The 20,970-nt window shown below is 27.1% G+C and overlaps 4 protein-coding genes across 4 annotated transcripts; 1 reads left to right on the top strand and 3 right to left on the bottom strand.

Annotated features, from left to right (window-relative positions):
- Positions 1-1,825: 1,825 nt before the first annotated feature.
- On the bottom strand, positions 1,826-3,094 carry OCT59_001284 (uncharacterized protein; the record flags this gene model as incomplete). Its single annotated transcript, XM_025326681.2, has 3 exons — positions 1,826-2,569; positions 2,648-2,968; positions 3,038-3,094. 3 exons carry the CDS (start codon positions 3,092-3,094, stop codon positions 1,826-1,828), a joined length of 1,122 nt encoding a protein of 373 aa, XP_025174954.2.
- Positions 3,095-6,486: 3,392 nt separating this feature from the next.
- OCT59_001283 (uncharacterized protein) lies at positions 6,487-6,919 on the top strand (the record flags this gene model as incomplete). The annotated part of the gene is made up of 2 exons (XM_066139448.1): positions 6,487-6,638; positions 6,775-6,919. The coding sequence occupies 2 exons, from the start codon at positions 6,487-6,489 to the stop codon at positions 6,917-6,919; spliced, it is 297 nt and encodes a 98-aa protein (XP_065988850.1).
- A 761-nt stretch (positions 6,920-7,680) lies between these two features.
- OCT59_001282 (uncharacterized protein) lies at positions 7,681-9,117 on the bottom strand (the record flags this gene model as incomplete). Its single annotated transcript, XM_025311110.1, has 1 exon — positions 7,681-9,117. One exon carries the CDS (start codon positions 9,115-9,117, stop codon positions 7,681-7,683), a length of 1,437 nt encoding a protein of 478 aa, XP_025174953.1.
- Positions 9,118-15,588: 6,471 nt separating this feature from the next.
- On the bottom strand, positions 15,589-15,930 carry OCT59_001281 (uncharacterized protein; the record flags this gene model as incomplete). Its single annotated transcript, XM_066139447.1, has 1 exon — positions 15,589-15,930. The coding sequence occupies one exon, from the start codon at positions 15,928-15,930 to the stop codon at positions 15,589-15,591; it is 342 nt and encodes a 113-aa protein (XP_065988849.1).
- Between the last annotated feature and the right edge of the window lie 5,040 nt (positions 15,931-20,970).

Below are 20,970 nucleotides of genomic sequence, written 5' to 3'. Positions count from 1 at the left end.
TACAAATAGTACCTGTAACTGGTCCAGCACACTGTAAACGTGCAGCTTCTCTGACAATTTTTTTAGAAGGCAAATTGCTAAGTTCAGAGTTTAGGGAAAGACATTATACCAAGTGGCTCAATTTCTCCGGGTGAATAATATAAACTAATATTCAATAATCCCAAATTTTGATCCTAAGAGATGTATGATTTTACATCTGGAAGTGTGGGACGATCATTTTTTGGAATAGAAATTCTCACTAAATCTCTTACTTCATATTTCTTTGGCTTTTATTTTTCTTATTCATTTGATTTTCCATTTGAGTGGTACTATAAATTTGAAGGTCCTGGCGTGCAGCCTCACTTTAAATTTCATGTCCTATTGACATAGCTTCACGATGATATTGTATTTGTAATTTCTTCAAGGATCGGAATCCATTGTCCCAATAGTTCCAATAGTTTCAACACTATTAATACTCATACTTCAAGTTTATTCTCTGTAATTGGATTTATATTTAAGTGCAACAGCGTAGAAGCAGCTGTAGTGGATTTTGCTGAAGTAACTAACGCTAATAGTAGTGAAGTAGATGCTGGATTTGAAGATGAAGTTGCGCCTACATGAAAAGATGGTAAAATAGAATCTAAAATTTTTAAGAAAAAATGTAAATTAAGCCACGAATTTCGAAGAAGAAGAAGAACGAGGAGACGAAGAAGAAAAAGCAAGGATAAAGAAGAGGGTTGGAAGAAATTCAAGTATTGGGATTTTGCATCTTTTAATCGAAGTCACGTGATTTCGCGTAAAAAATATATAAAAAATTTTTAAGATGCAAATTACGTTAATTCTCAGTGCTGGTAGTAGCGTAGTTTTCCTACCAGTATAGTTTAGTTCGAAGGGTGAGGTCTTGCATAACTACTTTGTGGGATTAGATTCGCAATTCTAATAACCTGAATAGTCCCTGTATTCCTTTATGTATATATATACTGTTAATGTTATAGATACCGATAACTACTCTTCTAGAAATAAAAATAGAAAAACAAATTGTTTTTTTCTAATAAATTATTTTTTTAATTTTTTGTATTTTTTTTAATTAATTTTTCGCATTTTTTTTCCTTTTTTTTCATATCATTTTGTTTTTTTTTAAATTTCTAGCTGCTCTTTCAAATTATTATTGTCGTTCATAATCGCATGAAAAGACATGTAAAAAGAGTAGTGAAGAACAAGGTAAAAAGTAGGAAAACCAATGAAAAATATGTGGATTTTTATTAGTGAATAAAGAAATTAAGAGGGTGTTTACAAAATAAGCACTAGAACATTGTAATACGAGCTAAAGTGCTAAACTAACTAAGATTTTTTTTTTTATGCACGTTCATTTCCATTTTTTTGTTCATAAAGACTTGGCATTTTATTTCTGTTACACAGCATACTAGCCAATTCGTATACTGTATTTACTGAAAAAGCAGAAACTGATTATAGGAATAACTTTAATTAAAGGTAAAATTATTCGCTTTGCGAAGATTATAATTTATTATACATTTATAACGTAATTAAGAATTATGTATAAATAAATGCAGAAAAGAGTGCTATCTATAATATAATAATATACATTTTTCTAAGGAGAAATAGTAAAGTGGAGAAAAATAGACAGAGAAATACAAAATACTAAATAAATGAAGAATAAATACTATCTAATTTTTTATATTTTTAAAAATTGTTCGTGGTATGGAATTATGAGTTATAGAATTATAAACTATTGGATAACAACGATTTTCATCAAGCGCTGACATTTCTGTTACTGAAGGTACGCCACTAAAATTACTACTACTTCGATTATATGAAAGATCTTTTTCTAGATCATTATCTTAGATGATTTTGGAAGACTAGTATCTATTATTTCTTCCGTATTCCCATTATCATATTTATTATCTTCTTTATATTCTTCTCCATCATCATTTCTACAGAGACGTTTCCCTACTACAACATTTGCCCACTCAAAGAACGACAATCTTTTCATTGACACAACAGCTATTTTATTGTTTTCAATTTGACTGTGAGTTGAACTGGTTTGAGCATGCGATGAATATTTAGGGAGATCGTTACTATTATAATGAGAACTATGTATACTTTTGAGTGATTTTTCGGTTCCTGCCGAACCACCACTTGATACTTTTTTTTTATCTTTTCCCTCAATGATTCGAACAATCTCAGCATCAGTAGTAATTACATAAGATAATGCAATAGTTATTATTCCTTTTACAGTAAATGATGGTACTTCGGAAGAGAATTTTACAATATCCGTAATAGCTTGAATATGAAAGATGAAAGATATGAATAATCGCAAGAAATTCCAATACATAACAGCTGTGAATAATGATCGTTTGCTTTTAATATTTGTTGATAGTTGAAAAGCATTCTTATTAGCACTGACTAATATTTGAACTAAGCGGAAAGTTACAAATATATCGATAAGAAATTCCACGAGAATTCCACTAACAGCATAAGGTAGAGGACTAGGAGTGACAACATCACAAATAACTACATCGACTTCAGGAACGTATTCGGTAGATGCCCGTTGAAAAATAAGATATGGAATCTGAAAATAATAGTGGATTATTATTATTATTATTATTATTTAATAAAGAGAGTAAACTATTATTAACAAAAAACCTACCGACAGTGCAACTTTTATTGAAAATAATATAATACTTATCCATTTATCTAACCTATGATTTTGTACGTTACGTATTTGTCTTAAACGCCATAACAAGGACGCTGATAATGATAATCTCACTATAATATTTCCGATCATTGTAACTTCCAGAAGAGCAATACATTGAGTGTGCGTAGCTATTTTTGGTGTCATATAAAGACCGAGAATAGTTCCATAACGCATGATATTACCAAAATTGAAAATAATTTTAAGCATATTCGAAGTATTTGTTTGACGAGCTTTGTACATTATCACCGAAATGAACAAATTATGAAAAGATATCTATAAAAAAGAATAAAATATTGATATTTAAAGAAATAACTTTTTAATTGACTCAAATAAAAGATTTACCATAACAACTGCACCTATCCAAAATCCTATATATGATTGAATCTGAATAAAATTCATTTTGTATAGAGTTTCTTGAAATGTAAAAAAATAAAAGACTTTAAAATAATTGTATATAGAGTGGGTTCAAAAATTGAACATAAAAAATCTCTAAAGTTCTTCTATTTATAACAAAAAAATAAACAAAAAAAGTCTAAAAAAGTCATTACACAATATTGTACATTTTTTCATTTAAATCTTTCAACAGAATAATACTAACGAAAATTAGAAACTGTAAGATATTATATATTGTTAATTCCCATATATTGCACTGTAAAACTTTTACGTTTAAATATTCTATATATAGAAAAACAATAGGTGTTGTTCTTCAAGGTCTTTGGTAAATTCTGGAATGTCGTTTTCCTTTGCATTCTATTTTCTCTGTACGTAGTTTTATCTGCAGTAATTTTTGGACAAGAATTTACGAAAAAGATTTTTTTTTTATTTTTTTTCATTTTTTTTTTAATTTCGTTTGTGTCACGTGAACAGGACGCTCAAATTTCTGCGTGGCAAAAATTACCTTTTTGACCTCCTCGTGTTATTTTTTTTGACCCGCATATACTGTATTACATATAGGAGGGTCAAAAAAGGATGTCGTACAGGGTCAAAAAGATAATTTTTGCTTCTGCATGACATTCGTGACAATACAATGAAAATCATCTTTATTATAAATTTAAATTTGCAAAACAAAAAAACAGCTTTTGACATTTTGACTTTTCTTAGCAACTAATTTTTTTCTTTTTTTGTAAACGTGAATACCAAAAAAAGAAAAATTTTATTTCGTCGGTGTCACGACTGTCACGCGATCAGTATCACACAATGAAAATCACCTGTTTCAGGTGGTTGCATTTAGAAATTTTATATTTACGTTGCAAAACAAATAAAACAAATAATTGCCTTTTTGACTTTTCTTAACAGTTAACATTTCTAAATTTATAATAAAATAATACATTGGATAGTTTAATCATCACAAAGGTTCGACTTATAATGATTTACAATATATTTAAATATTTATTTATGTCAAAGAAGTCATCACTGAGGGCATCATTGCCTAAAATTGGAATCAATGAAAATCTATGAAACCGTTATTTTGCGTCAGATATTGAACGGTTATTAACATTTTCTTCCATTTTATACTAATTCACTGTCCCCTTTAAAATTCATTTTTTGAAAATATGAAATGAATTATTTCTTTAAGGAGATTAAAGAGTATTAAGAAATTTTAAATAAAATCTCATTAATTTAATTAATACCCGATTGCACGGTATTTATATATATAGGCACTTTAGAAAGAATGAAAGTGTTGTATTAAGAAGAAAGAAAAGAGAAATCATGTGTTTTGAAAGAATTTAGAAAGAATTTTACGAAACTTTTTTACCCAAAAAAAAAAAATTCCAAACAATATGAAAACAAATACCATGAAAGCGAAATATGTGAAAGCGGAAGAAATTAAAAAATAAAAAACAGAGGAGCTTATCAAAATTCTTGAAAAAGAACTTAGAACTTGATGAGGTGGACTTGGAATATTTGGAAATAATTCGCAAGCGAGAGGTTAGAGGTCGTAGTTTCCTTATCTTGACTCAGGAAAGTTATGAAAGGTGGGGAATGCCTAGTGGTCTAGTCGTCTAGCATATAGTCTCGCAAATTTTGCTAAGAAGTGCAAAAAGAAAAAGTTGAGATCGCCCTCATCATACAGAACTAAGAAAGACCTGAGAAAGGTGCTAACGAAGCATGAGTTGAATCTGGTCGAATAATAGACATGCCACAATTTGCACCAAATAAAAATTTTTTTTTCGCTTTTGTCTTACAATATTGCATCATTTATATAAAGAAATACAAAATTGATTATTTTTTACATTGTCTTAAAGATATACATCTCAGGTTAAATAATATGGGGACAATTGATGAAAGTAATGAAGCAATTTATTGTGAATATATTTCGGCAATAACCCCGCGAATACAACATTTAGCTTTAACCGCGTGTAATAGATGTCCTCTTAATTCTTGATTTACACCCTAAATTAGTGTTTCGATCCGTTGCTGGGTTCAACCGGATAAACCCGGATAATTTTTTTTTTTAGGTATCCGGATAATTACGGTTTTTACCCGGATAAATATCCGGATAAAAAATGGTCAGATTGACCCGGAATCCGGATAAAAAATAAAAAAAAATTTTAAAAAAATTTAAATCATAACATTTCATATATTTTCAGATGAGTTAAAATATTATATATGATTACTTTAAATATTTTTTTTTATTGTTTTAATTATTCGTTAACCACAAGGAAAAATTTTAAGTTATGTCACAAGATTTGTCACATAATTTGAATTTAATATATTAAATTCGCGGCATTTATTATTGATTTGTTTTCAGATATAATGTGTTCTGTGGGTGGTGTTATTCCATGCTTAACAACAGATCCATCATATTTATAACTTTTTGTACATTTTCTCCATTATCTGATATAAACTGACAATATGCACGTATTTCTCCATTTTCACTTTGTTTTCTAACAAAATATTCCCATACCCAACTCACTTTTGTTTGTGGTTTAGTCATTGTAGTAGTTAGTTTAAAGGGATTTGGATTATTTGATATTTGACTTGTTAATTCAAGTATAGTTAACTTATTTTACTAGCACTTATCATCCTTTATTTTCCAAGTGTCCTAGATAATTTTTTAGGTCATCCTCTTTTTAGTATTAGAGTAATTTCTGTAACTTCATCACTGGACTCTTCATTTTCACTTAGAGTAATATAATCTTGAACGTTACTGTTTTCCATAATTTTATGAATTATTTTCCACTATTCAAAAATATGTTTCAAGTGAAATTACAAAAAAATCCAAGAAAATGATTACAGTATTTATTTATTTTGGTTAGGGCTTAGGACTACATTAACTAACTGTACTTAAATTTATAAATAAAAAAATAAATGCTATAAATAAATTTTTATATCAATCCCACGAAATTTAATTGTCATAAATTTAATAAATGCCACGAATTTAGTAGTTAATTAAATGCCATATATTTAATTAATTAAATGCCACATTAAATTAAATGAATGCCACGAATTTTATTTATTAAAAATGATCTACAGTAAAAAAAATTTAAATAATTTTATCCGGATTTCGGTTTCTACCCGGATATATCCGGATTTTTATCCGAGTCGGATAATCCGGATAGAAACCGGATATTTTTTTTAATTTATCCGGATGACGGTTTCTGCCCGGATCGAAACACTACCCTAAATGTGTTATCGCAATCAAAACACATCTTCTAACGAACAAAAACTCTCAAAAAGAGATAGAACTGAAAAACTCTTTCCGCTTTCTGTCATTTTCAATAGAAATCCGCAGCAAATTTATTTTTTGAAACCTTTTACAATAGGACTTTCATTAAAAGTTTTAAAATATGGGTATAAACGTGTCAAAAGAAGTCTTTGGTGTTTTGGAGAACTTTGCGAAGAAAGATATAAACGAGCAAAGTGATATTTTACTTCAGGCCAACATGAACCCGGAAGAAGAAGACGAACGTATAGCAGATTTTCTAAGAGCGTCAGGGACGTATGTTGGCCTAATAAGAGGAATAGTTACTACGTGCATATTCAAATTCCAAAAGCACTTGAACACGAATCAACATGAAATCAAACGATTTACAGAACTTATACGAAAAATCTATAATGAAAATAGTATAAATTAGATTTTCTAAAACGAAACTAGTTAATAAGACAAAAGAACTGAATATTTATTTGGCGTCGACACTCGACATCACCGAAAGAGCATTTAAGCAATATAGAAATAGGAGAGTACGAATATCAAGAACAAAGAATATAAGTAGTGGTTAGGATGACGAGATTGCTGACGCCCTGAGCGAAATATTTGAGGAAAACGACGAGGAGTCGGCTATTTACCAACAAATTTTCTTCCCCACGTGATTTTGTGGCGTCTAAATTTTGATTGGCTTATACTAACATTTATCTTAAAAAAGCCGAAATCAAAAAAAAAAGAAAAAAAGTGATATTTTTTTCTTAGGATATTACAATAAAAAAAATATTTTATCACTTTTACAATAAGAACATTTAAAAAATAATGCTTTTACACTTTATTAAATTTAATAAACAAATAAACAAACACTATTTAAAATCTTTAAAAAATGCTAATTACTCCATGAATATTTAAGTCAGCTTGATAAAAATTATTATCTAAGTAATTTTTACACCTGCAGAATGAATTTGCTTATTCTTCAAAGGCCTATTTCATTTAACAAAAGCGCTAAAATTACACCATAAAGTGAAAAAATCAGTTGCGCGCGGCACAGTAATTTCACATAAAAATATTCATACCTTTGAGGATATTTAAGCTATTTTTATAAAAATTAATATTTGAATAATTCCCTATATGCTATAGAACTTTACTTAAGCCTCCTAGACCTATTTCATTTAACCAAAGTACTGAAATTACGCTATAAAATTGAAAAAATATATCTTAAGACTTGTTTCATTTATTCTGTGTATAACTATTAATTTTATTCACTAATGTTTCTGACTAAAATAAGCCATATATATAGAAATCGAAAACGGGCTTACTAATCTTGCCTAGAAGAAACTTAGATTTGAGCCTTTGAGAAAAAAGTTAAATTTTCTTTCTCTAATTTTGCCTCAAGTTCCTTTACTTCATATTCTTTGATGTTATATTTCTCTTGGAGTTCTTTTTGCTCTATTTCTAGAAGTTTATCATCCTCCCGCAATTTATCACGAAACAATTTTTTTTGTTTATTTATTATTGTATAAAAGTAGTTTTTCACTTCAACTGACTCATCTTGATCAGTCACATTAATTCCACTTGTTTCATTAGACTCAGAATTTTCACCATAATTAGTCCTTCGTTCCTCAACTAACACACACAGTTTTTCAAATGTATCTCTTATATCATGAAGCCAAGTTAAATTTTCTCTTATCTCAGTTGAATCTCTGTTTAAAATTTCATGATCTTTAATTTGATTACTTAATTCTTTTCTTAAAAGCATCGACCTTTTTTCTTTATCTTCTTTGATCCTATTTGAAATCTTATGATAGTATATATGTTCTACAGCAACTTCAATAAATTCACAACCAAATTCAACCGCGTTACCAGCAACACTTATTGCAAGACCTAGTGGCTTTTTAACACCACTAAAACCTTTTCCTACTATATTAATATGTCTTCCGCGTCCTGCCGAAATCTCACAATTTTTAACATGAAAGGACCAAGTTGTCATATAACTCATTATTACTTCTTTCATACTTTTTCTCCATTCAATGAAAATCCTTAACCTCTCTACCCATTCACCAGTTTCGTTAAGTTGTTCTTTCTTCTGTGTTAAAACTGTTTCATTCAATTTTTTAATTCTTTCATGTAAATCACCCAATCTAGGTTTGCACTTTTCTTCATTTTGAAATAACTTTAAATGATCCAGAATTTTTTTTCTGGAATCTTCTCTAGCATTTTTATTAGAGACATCGTTATCGTCAAGAATAGTAGCGTTATTTACATATATAATATTAACATTATTTATTATGTCGGCAATTGATTCACTTTCATTTCTCAATATTTCTATGCCTTTCTCACATATTCCTTTTACTTTGAACTTAGGGAAATGAGTAAAAATAATCGTGATATACTTAACTACATCATCATCAAAAAAAATTTCTTTCAAATATTTAAAAATGTCTAAATTTTTGTTATCAAACTTTTTATTGACCACAAAAAAAACATAATCTACTCCAAGCTGAATGTATTCGTTCAATTCTCCTAAAGTAGGAGGAATTTTAATAACTTCAAGGGATGTATCCCCAAACCCTGGAGTATCAATTAATCTGTAATTAATTCCCTCTATTTCCACTCTTTCAGATTTAATATTCCTTGTCTCACTAACACTATATTCGCCTTCTGCAAATACTTCTTCAAAGTTACCATTCTTGTTAATTAACACATTACCTAAGGTAGACTTACCACTACCTGTAGTGCCAATAAGAAGTATTGTTTTTTCTTGAATGTCTGTCATAATAATATTGTACTAGTAGTTAAGTCAATAATAGTGATAATAGTAAGTTAATTTCTGAAAATAACTATTTATTTCTTGTAGAGAAACAAAAACGTTTTAATGAATAATAAAGATATTATTAGAATAGGATGCTCAAATGTTATAATTTTTAGTTATTAAAAAATTAAAAAATATTTAAGTGAAATTCCATTTATTGCTCTTTTCAAAATTGTGCTACATTAGTGTGTCCAATCCTTTAATTAATCAGATAAACGGATATTGGATTTATCCAATTATCTGCATTATCAAACTAAGTTTAAATCATCATGTTAGATAACTAACCTGCAGTATAGTCTGATATCATAAATTAACCTAAATTTTATAAAAATCAGTGTGCTACAGACCATATAAACTAGTTCTTATTAACTTGGATTATACTGCGGGATAGTCATCCAATATGATAATTTAAACTTAGTTTGATAATGCAGATTTTTGGATAAATCCAATATCCGTTTATCCGATAATTTAACAGATTGACACTATGCTACATATCATTCTTTCACCTCAATTCCAATGAATAATAAAGATATTATTGGAATAGGACGTTCAAATATTCTAATTTTAGTATTACTAACCATTGAAAATTGCTAAAGCTCACCAGCGGTGATTGTCACCATACCAGCATTAAGATGCACTTTTGGCCTGAATTAAAATTTAATAAACCACTGACCGGCATTACATCATAAATCCACCACTGGTGACCGTCACCACTGGTGATATTTAGCAATACCCTTAACCATTTACTGCTTTTTTCAAAATTGTGCTACATTTATTAGTGTGTCAACCCTTTAATTAATTAATCGGATAAACGGATATTGGATTTATCCAATTATCTATATTATCAAACTAAGTTTAAATCATCATACTAGATAACTAACTACAAAAAATCAGTGTGCTACAGCCATATAAATTATCCAATTATTAAGTAAACAGATATTTTGGTCTATAATGCCTAATTCTTATTAACTTGGATTATACTGCGGGATAGTCATCCAATATGACGATTTAAACTTATGCAGATTTTTGGATAAATCTAATATCTGTTATCCGATAACTTAACACATTGACACACTATGCTACATATTATTTATTCTTTCACCCCAATTATGCTCAAATGTTATAATTTAGTTATTAAAATTTAAAAAATATAAGTGAAATTCAATTATTGCTCTTTTCAGAATACGTAAGTTACAATTAAATATTCATTATAATAATATACAGCGCCAATAATAATTGATTTATAAGCTTCTCAAAACCAACCCAGCATCACCATGAAAAAATGGTAGCTGTCTTTGCAAAATGTTTCAAAATTATGCATATGTATTAAACTCATACTATTATATTTCCTAATTCAATTATACCTTATTATTAATTTATTTGTGTTTACATAGTGAATTATTATGAAGAAACTATTGTCATAATTTAACAACATATCCTACAGATGATGAAATAGATTTGATTATTCATTAAGCCCATGAACAAGCAATTGCGTTCTTGAATTCGTCATTTATAAAAGACTTTTTTACAGTGGAACTTTTATTACACATATATCAGCTAGTGAAAGTGATTTATTATATGTTAATTTAAATCAAGATGATGATGAGTTAGAAGAAATTAAAAGCCAATTGTGAATTAAATGAAATTAGTGAGGCTGCGGAGTTGGTTAGCACATGACATTTTAAATTTGGAAAAAACTAATGATATAGAACAGAGTCAAAATAAAAGTAGATTTTATTTATGATCAATCAGATAAAAAAAGGTATCGGGACATTTCGCCAAAAGCCATTTCACCGAAAAATAATCTCTGGCCTGAGTTATTAATAATTCTGCATAATGTTGGCCCTATTTTTCCTTCGGCGAAATGACTTTCAGCGAAATGTACCGTAACCATAAAAAAATTATCCAAGAAAGTGATGAAATCTTTCAAACAGGTGTTTTATCATCAGGAGAATTGGACATTTCATATTTAATATCACACCATCGCAAACATGAAGCTTATTCTAGTCAAAGAATTTACATGACGCGTTATTCAGCTTTAAGGGGAGCGTGTAGTCACGTGAATTATAATAAGACTATCAATGGTGCAAAAATTTAAAATATGAAGCCAAGAACAAAAGTACTTTAGTTTGAATAATTATGTATTATTTTATTATTATTTTTGTAAAGATATGTGAAAAAATACCTATAGAATACAAATATATTAAATTAATTAATGATAAAATGCTTTTTGTTAAAAAAATAATATTATGTTTTCCAGTAGAGAGATTCTAAACTTTCACTAAGCGATTCGCAACCTTTTTGGAACTTCTTTTGATATTTTCTCCAAAATATAATATTTAAGTCTAAATAAAAACTATACCTGGTGAACTTTCAGGTTCCAAAAGGTAAGAAAATAATATATTTTTTTTAATATTTAGTAATTTACAAATGTTTTATTAGACATGGACGTTCTGAATAGCACAAAAAAATTTTTGCGCCATGATAGTCAATTAAAAGTCACGTGATTACACTCCCCCTTAAACATTAACAAGATTAAGGGTACTATTGCTAAACATCACCTGGGCGATCATTGCCTTTACCAGCATTAGGATGGCATTTTGGGCAGAGTTACATTCATATTCTTAATTCTGCCCAAGTTCCATATGCTGGTAAAGGCAATGTTTAGTAATTTTCGATTAATAATAAGTATCAAAATGCCCAGGTAAAATTATTAATTATTGTTTGCAAATTTATATATTTTAATGATAATTAGTTTACTAATTCATACTTATTTAGCTTAGTTATGTATCATAAATTATCAAATTATCATTCTTATGTATCATTCTTATGTCAATAATGCTAGATGTATTGATACACTTTCTTATATTTCAGCATGTATTTATACAGACCAAATTCCAAATATTTTTGGATGTCTTCCAGTGAATGAACCAAAATATGCTCTGTTTTCACATATTCCTAGTCATTTGATCATTTATTATTTAGGAAATTGCGAAAATTTCACCGAAAACATGGGATTTTTAATTGTAGGAAAAAAAGAAATGACAATCTATAATTTTTTTAAGATAAATTACAATTGATTATTGCTACAAGGTCAATTAATAATACAGAATAAATTTAATATGAAATAAAGATTTTGACCTATTTGCTAGTCTATATAACTAAAAAAATTTGTCTGATGTTTGGATTAGTCTCTGCATAAATAATTTGAATTGTGTAATTTGAAATCCCATGCCATAAAATTAAAACCCATAACATGCCTCTGCCTGATCTATTTATGGTCAAAAACTATTTGATCTACGTGCATTCCAATCAACTAATCCAATTTCAGTTAATGAAATTTTACCTTAATTGGAATTTTTTTTTTTTAATTATTAATTTTTTTTGTCTGATTTTTTTTCAAATATTTTTAGCTTTTTTTGGTTAAAATTTTCATTTGTTGATGGTAAACAAAATTGAAATATTGATAAGCCAATTGCTATCAATTTCCCAGGTTTATTATATATAGATGATACGAATTTCATGTTGGATTGTAAAGACAATCTGGAAAAGGTCTTAGAGATTGCAGATTCATTTTATATCTTAAATGATATAAAAATTAATAATATTGTTGAAGGTCAAAAATACAATGGATGACAGCGAAGAAATCCAAGTTATCTTTGGAGATAATAAGAAAATGATAATTAATCCCACAAAAAAATGGGTCGATAAAAAGATTAGGTGTATGGTTTAACGCCTACAACAAAGAAAACACATGCTAAATCAAGTGAAAGAAGAAATAAAGAATTGTTGTCAATCAATAAATCAATAATGGTCTTGCGAAAAAAATTGATGGATAAGCAGATGTCTTTCATATTTAACGTATTAATTATCAATTAATTGTGTTGACTGATACTGAATGTGATAAGATGATGGCGCCATTCAGAATGCTTTCCAAGAATAAATTTGGTCTTGCAAGAATGGTGCCCAATGTGATAGTACACATGAAAGAAACATATGGATTAAAAAACATTCACGATAATCAATTACAGGCGAAAATTATGAATTTGTGCTTCAAATTAATGACCAAAATGAATTAGGGATGATCATGAAAATTAGATTGCAAGAATTGCTTTTATTATCAAAAATCCTTTGTATACATTAAAATTGGAAGACATGATCATAAGATTTAAAAAAATTCTTAAAAAACAATTAATTCTTTCATTTTAGAAAATATTGTCTTACTAAAAAAAACACGATTTTAGTACCTAAGAGAAATAATTCCTGACACAATATTTTTATCATTAAGTAAATTGAGAAAATTGAATATAATCTTTTTGGATCAATTGTTAACTTTAGATGGAAAGAATATATTAACATTCAAAGAACCGTTTTATAAGAAATTCATTAAATCAACACCTGGGTCAATAAAAAATAGTTGGGCTAGATTAAAGAACGAAATAATTGACAAGTAAGCCTTACATCAATAGAAAAATCAAACATCAAATATTTAACATGTTAACGGAAAAACATGATACGAATTATTTAAAAGGTGAAGAGTTAATTCCATTTACAGCCAAGTCTGATGCCAAAAAAATTTTGGGATCGGTCAATAATACTTCATCTGAGGTGTCATATGGTATGCCAATAGGACAGAAAAAGGACTTAGTTTATATAGTACATCACATAATTTTCAAAAAATATGAAGAGTGCCAATTAGATAATAGGATGATAATAGTGTAGCGATCGATCGATCACGTGACCAGAATTCAATTTAATCACGGGATTGTCGATCTATGTTTCAAATGTTACGAATGTTACGAATGTTTGATATGTTTAACATATTTAACATATGCAACATATTAAATATATTCAACATATCAAATATATGCAACATGTCAAATATGTTTAATTTATTTAATATATTCAATATGTTAGATATTTTAGTCTAGTATTTTTACATATATATAGACCTGTAATTAGACCTGTAGTTGAATGAAGTTCAAGTTCAGTAGAAGAGTTTTCTTAATAAAAATGGTTCTGATGATTATATTAAATAAACTGTTGTTTGAATTTAATGAAATATAAATTTGTTATCCTTTATTCGTGTTGGGAGTATATGCTGACGTACAGTACTATACTACACATCTGATTGGATTGTTTATTAAGTGTTTATACATATAGTTTATTTATTGATTATACCCGCCTACCTATATACCTTCTGCTTACCATTTTCCATTTGTTTACATTTGTAAATGCTAAAGAACTGGCTATAACAATAGATAGACCAAAATACAAACAAGACCCGTATGTCTTGTCATTAAAATCAAGTGCTGCATTTTTCCTAAAAAATCAGAAATATTCAACAAATATAACATTAAGAACAAAAAAAGCATATATAGTAATAACAGATGTGACTTAACATTATTTCAAATTAAAAATCCTTTACAAAAAATTTTTTACAGAAAATCCTAGTACTTTTGTAGCAAATGATGATAGAAATTTTCAATAAACAACTGACGAAATTACTATTGATAAAATCAATAAAGGTAATATTATTAGAAAATTGGTGTTTAACAACAATAAAAATATAGAAAAGCTATTATTAATGAATGACAAGATCAAGAAAAACACTGGAAAAATTATATAGATGGTTCTGTAATCGATATTGGCACAGCCAGGATAGCAGATTTAAATATTTATGACAAAAATTTTAATTTGGTAGATGAGATTTATATTATGATAGAAAATTGGATTACGCCAATTAAAGCAGAAACTTTAGCCTTTTTGATGGTGTTAAATGTCAGTTCTTATATGCTTAAAAATAAGCTATATATTTAAAAATGTTTATTTATGATAAAGTAGCAGGTTAATTTTAAAGAACAACAAGAGTTTATCATTCATGAGAGCTGTAAAATTTATAATAAAAAATAGCATTCTGTTTATTTTTGTTTTCAAAATGATTATGAGCAATTACAAGCAATTTATACTAGGCTTTATTATAAAAATATAAAGTTATTATTAATTAGTTTGTTATTTGTATTTTCTTTTTTTTTAGTAAATTTACAAATAATTTATTCTAATTGAAATTTTTCATTTTTTTAAAAAAACAATTTTTTTACTCTAAGATAGTTGATTTTTTTTGGTATATTTTTAATTGATTGGCAAATCCAATTCATAATTGTTTTAAGAAATAACTGATATATAGTTATTTATTTTTCATTATACATTTTTTGCAATCTTTCATATTCTTTTTTTTTTTATAATAGTAACGCATTTTATTAATTATTTCAAATTTAAAAAATTTACATAATTAATTTAAAATACTTAGAGCATAGTATCGAAATACTAAACCCTATAACTAAGTTTACAACTATCTAAATTATCCCAAAACTATTCTAATATTTATATAAAAAGTAACTAAACTAAAGATGTAAATTTCTAAACTAAATCTAATTAAATTTTAAAATCAAAGGTCTTTGGCGTTAAATCCCAAGTATGCCCTTTACTATTCCCTTCCGTTAATGATCCTATCATTCTATCTCTTGTTAAATTAATATTTTTATTCAAAGTTATATTTTTTCTATGTTTTTTATTTGTTTTTGCGTTTTTTGTAATTTTTTTATCATCTTCTTCATCATTTTCTCTTTTTCTCTTTAGATCCTGCTTTTGTATACCTGCAATTTTTTCTAATCTTGCAATTTCTTTACAACGTGGCATCCAAATTCTTGATCTAAATTCTTCATATATAAAGTTCCATAATTCTTTAATGATCTTTTTTTCTTCTCGATTGTTCATTAAATTGTTAAAATTGTTATTATATACTTCTCTCAAGAGCTCCCATATTCTACTTTTTCCTAATAGAACAATTAAACATTATTCTAAAATGGTAATGAAATTGACATTATAGTTTCGTAAAATCGTGACATTTTCTTTTCTTTCATTATCTTGTAAATACATTTCATATTTATATATTGATTCTTGTGCTATTTTGTCAATTGTTGATTCATTATCTTTACATATCCAAATATGCTCCCATGTTTCTTTTTCATTTTTCTCACATCTTCTGCAGCATTCACTTGTTATTGAATTAACATTTCTTTTATAGAGAACATCATAAGTTGGCAAATCTTTAAGTAAATTTTTTATGCAATATGATCTATCTCTTGTATTTTTCTCACAACATTGTCTTGCAGTAAAATTTATACAATTGCTAATTAATTCTAAAGTATATTGCCAATCAAATTCTTTTTTGAAATTATATATAAAAAGATCATTAAGTTTCTCGCTAGTATTTAATATTTCATTTTTCCATATTGTGTATGAAACTTTCTTTCTCCATTTTCTATAACCTTCTGTTATTATATTTTTCTTTCAGATTAAATTATATTTGTTAATTAATAGTGCATTCTCCATAATCTCTATTTTATAGTTAACCTTCTTTTCTTTTGCTTCCTCCTATAAAATATTTCTCATCTTTTCCTTAAATTCTTTCATCTGTTTGCATTTGTCATTGGTGCAATCTATTATTTTTATCTTGTTAGTCTTCAAAAAATTTTCTATGTATAATAAACCCTTTCATATTCTTTTAAAGCATATTGGTCTGATTTAATTGAATTGATATTAAATGAAGAAATTTGTAATTTGTCCCATGATGGAGCTTAGCTCATTGCAACATATTACATATGGGTAATGGTTATAGATTCATTGTTATCATCATCTGATGATATAGAAATTGTAGGTTCTTGTTTAGATTTTTTATATTTTTTTGTCTTTTCTATCTTTGTGTATCAGTTGAAGTGTTAGAGAGCGTTGACCCATTTGAAAATTCAGCCTCTGATTGTGATGAAATATGATATTTTTTATTTACTGAAGTTGACTCAAAAAAGTAATCATCATCATCATCATTATTTGAAAATTTAGTAGTGTTAAATTTTGTCTCAAAATCTAGTTCTGCCAACTGAATTAGTTGATTATCTTCCTTATTTGGTAGGCATATATAAAACCCAGATATATGCACTTTGATTTCATCTTTTTTAATGTTATAATGATGATCATTTGTTATTTTTCGAAAATGAAGATCAAAAAATTAAAAATTTTATCAAAAACTATTATTTGATGGCTTAATTTAACATACAGAGAAGGTGGCACAAGTAAGCTAATTCATGATTTTACTCTAATGAATCCATTTAATGAATTTTTGTTTTTCTTCTATATATATAAATAGTGATGGGATTTTTTAAACTGATAATCAAGTTTCTGAATTTTAATCACGTATTCAGTATTCTATATTCCATGTAGTTACTTATGGGTAATATACATACAGAATGCCATAACTGCTTATCATCAATAAGAACTGCCAAAATGGTACAAATAACATGGTATATGAAAGAAAAATCTATTATCAATAAGTCTAAAAAAACCAAAGGCTCTTTGAATATTTATAATGAATTAAATGATGATATTAATGATTATGATGTATTAGATAAAGATAATATGGATGTGGATGAGCTTAAATATTAAATAAAACTATACAATGCTGAAATTGCCGATATAAAAAGAATAGTAAAATTCTTGTACTTGAAGGCGTTCATATGAGTCTTCAGGTCATGAAAAGGATCTTGAATGATTTAGGTGAAATATCAGCAATGATATTAATATTTTTGAATCCAATAATAATTCAATAATTCAGAGCCTCCTACTTTACTTGAAATCTTTAATCCACAATTAATTGAAACAACAATAGTTAAGGAAATTGACTTTATATTGTAATTTGTAAAAGAATAAAATTTAAACAATAAATTTTTTGTCAACTTTGTGCATTAAAAAAGAAGTCATGTGATCTCCTTAAAAATTGACCAATCAGAATTTTTAGAATTAATAATTCAATTATTAACTTAATAAGTACTTATTAATTAAAATAATTTTTAAGTCCCATATAAAGTAAAAAAATTTCGCCCATATTAGGAAAATGACAAGAGGAACCTCTACTGATCATTTTTTATTGTAAATTACCAGTAAAATTTGACAAATACAGGTAATTAAAGTTGCTGATTTTGTGATCATCAAATTAAATTTTAAATCAAGCCAGGAAAATTTAACATAAATCTCTTAGTGGTGTCAACGTATATGTTAAACTAGTATTAAAGCCAATAGTTTGCTCCATTATTGATTATATAACTTCTAGTCATCCGAAATCCATTATTTATGATTGCATAGTATTCCAGTAGTATTCCTTAAGCTGGTTCTTTACAAGGGTTATTTGTGCATTAAGTTCCTTAATACAGCATCTAGGTTTTAGATTTTTTTTCCTGCTGTTTATTGTTTTCTTTACAGAATAGAGATCCAACTAATATCTGAAACTTATCTAGTGCAATATAGATGAGCAATTTGCAAGACACACTGGTTATCCTCAAAAATTTTTATTTCAGAATTATCATCCAAAATGAGGTGGAACTGGTAGTAGGGTTAAAAAATTACAAGTTGTATTTTTAAATTTATTTTTTTTAAGATATAATACTAATTAATATTTCATTAGCTCTCAATTATTTTCCTTAATGTTTAAGCTAATAATCTACAAAATTCTATCCTCTTATTTATGAGATAGAAATAATATACTATCTGTAGTCTGTACTTTGCATTAATAGCAATGTTCTTTTTTTCTTTTAATTTAGTGTTGGATAACATTTGCCATATTCTTGATGTGGCCTTTACATTTATTTGGAAATGTTCTGCAAGATCACAATGGAACAGATGAAGCAGTTCGGTTGCTTCCTATGCTCTTTGTTGGGATTGCAATGGACTATTTTGATCTTTTTATTTTGGTCCATAATGTTCTCAAAATTGAAGAAACTCACTCAACCCACTTATATTTATATATATTTTCATCTATACAATAGTCATTCTCAATCTTATCATTCAAACTTAAGATTGCTTCTTTCCTTTTTGCAAAAAGTTTATCTTTTTCCTCTTCCAGGTCTTTTACCTTTTCTTCTAGTTGATTGTTTCTTTTTTCAAGAGCTTTGACATAACTTGCAAAGGAAATGGATTAAAAAAACTGATTTTTTGTATCTTCCAATCTGATGTGAATAAAACATCATCTGTATACTGTGTGAATCATTTAATTACACTAAGACAATATTTCCACCATTATTTTTAAAAATAGAAATATATAATTTTTCATTATTTACATTATTTAAGAATAATTTGGATTCAAATAATCTTCAACAATAATTAATAATTCCCTGAGAAAAAAATTTTCTTAAGAAATCACATGAAAATTTAAATTTATAGGAATAAATTTATTTATAAGATGAAATCGAGTTGTTATTACCACTTTTTAAAAGTATTCTAAAAATAGGTCATTTCATAATATTTTAATATATTTAATATATAGTAATAAGATTTTTGAAATTTGGCAAAAAAATATTAAATGAATCAAGAAAAAAATTCATGTGAAGATTTTTCAAAAAATTTTTTAATGAATTGATCCTTGATCCTATTTATAAAGAACCATTCGGATCTAATGCGGATTTTTACAGCCACTCTGGATAAAATTATTATTCATCCAGATAAGCCTATTTTGAGGCTTAATTTCGGATCTATTCTTCAAAATTTTTCAGCCATACCATCTATCTGCGCAAATCCCTTAATATACATTATAATGCTGGTCAGAAGCATGTGATTAATAAAAAAAATTAATATTGAGCTATATGCAAGTAAAGTCAAAAGAAAATGATTTCATAATGAAATTTCTTATTTTTAATTATGGCTTATTAATAATTGGTCACACAAAGATGGCTTCTTTGTTATTCACCATAATCTTTCTTTTCCATATAATATTTCATTTTAAACGACTTACAAGATTTCTAATCACTTTTTGGAGGCCAATGCTAGAGTGGTTGTTTTTTTATTGAATCATAATTTAAGGAATTAATGAAATTATCTTTTTATTAATTGATTGTATTGATTTCGGTTTTATTAGGAGTACTGGATATGGAATTCATCGAAAGCGTGAATTATGTGAATATAGTAAATACATTGTAAAATATTATAGTTAATTGAAATTAAAAAAAATTAGCAATTCTCATTCATATGTATTTTAAATCATTAAGAAAAGTTATTTAACCAAATAATTTCGAGTCAATTAGGAAAAAAATTAGGAAATCCAAGTGTAATTTAACAATTTTATTAACAACTCAGTTAAGACAAAAAAGGAACATCATAAACAGGGCATAATATTTAAATAGAATCTTTAACAATTTCATCTAATTTTTCTATATGTTCTATCATCAGATTTAGTCCCTGTAAAAAATGTTGATCCATGTTTATATTTCCATGATTTTTCCGTGAATGTATCATTTTCACGGAATTTTTATGAAAGTCAGAGAAATAATGGAAATATTCGGATAAAAATTTTTTAAGGGAGTATATGAACTAATAGAATAAGAACTAATGATATTACGAGGTTCCTTAACGTACGCGCCGTGCGTACGTACATCCTACCAGAGTTTAGGAGTTATGCACTTGCACGTGATAGCGTTAAACTTAACTCCGGCCGGTGCGTACGTTAAATTGATGCGTAAGTTAAGGATGCTCATGATATTACTATTACTATGCAAATTACGAATTTAAGGTCTGAAATATCGATATTAATTATTTAGGTATATTTGTATTCGCTAACTATTACTGTTAAATAAAAATAAAAATAAAAATTAATTATTTAGGTATATCTAACTTTTGCATTTTATTACAGACAAAATACTTTTAATAATTTTCATAATAAATTCTGAAAATGTGGTAATTGAAATAATCTTCTACATAAAAAGCTTCAATTAT

The sequence above is a fragment of the Rhizophagus irregularis genome, chromosome 1 (genome assembly GCF_026210795.1).
Source record: "Rhizophagus irregularis chromosome 1, complete sequence".
Lineage (NCBI taxonomy): Eukaryota > Fungi > Glomeromycota > Glomeromycetes > Glomerales > Glomeraceae > Rhizophagus > Rhizophagus irregularis.
Note: the sequence above shows the minus strand (reverse complement) of the source record. Positions and strands in the feature narration are given on the sequence as shown.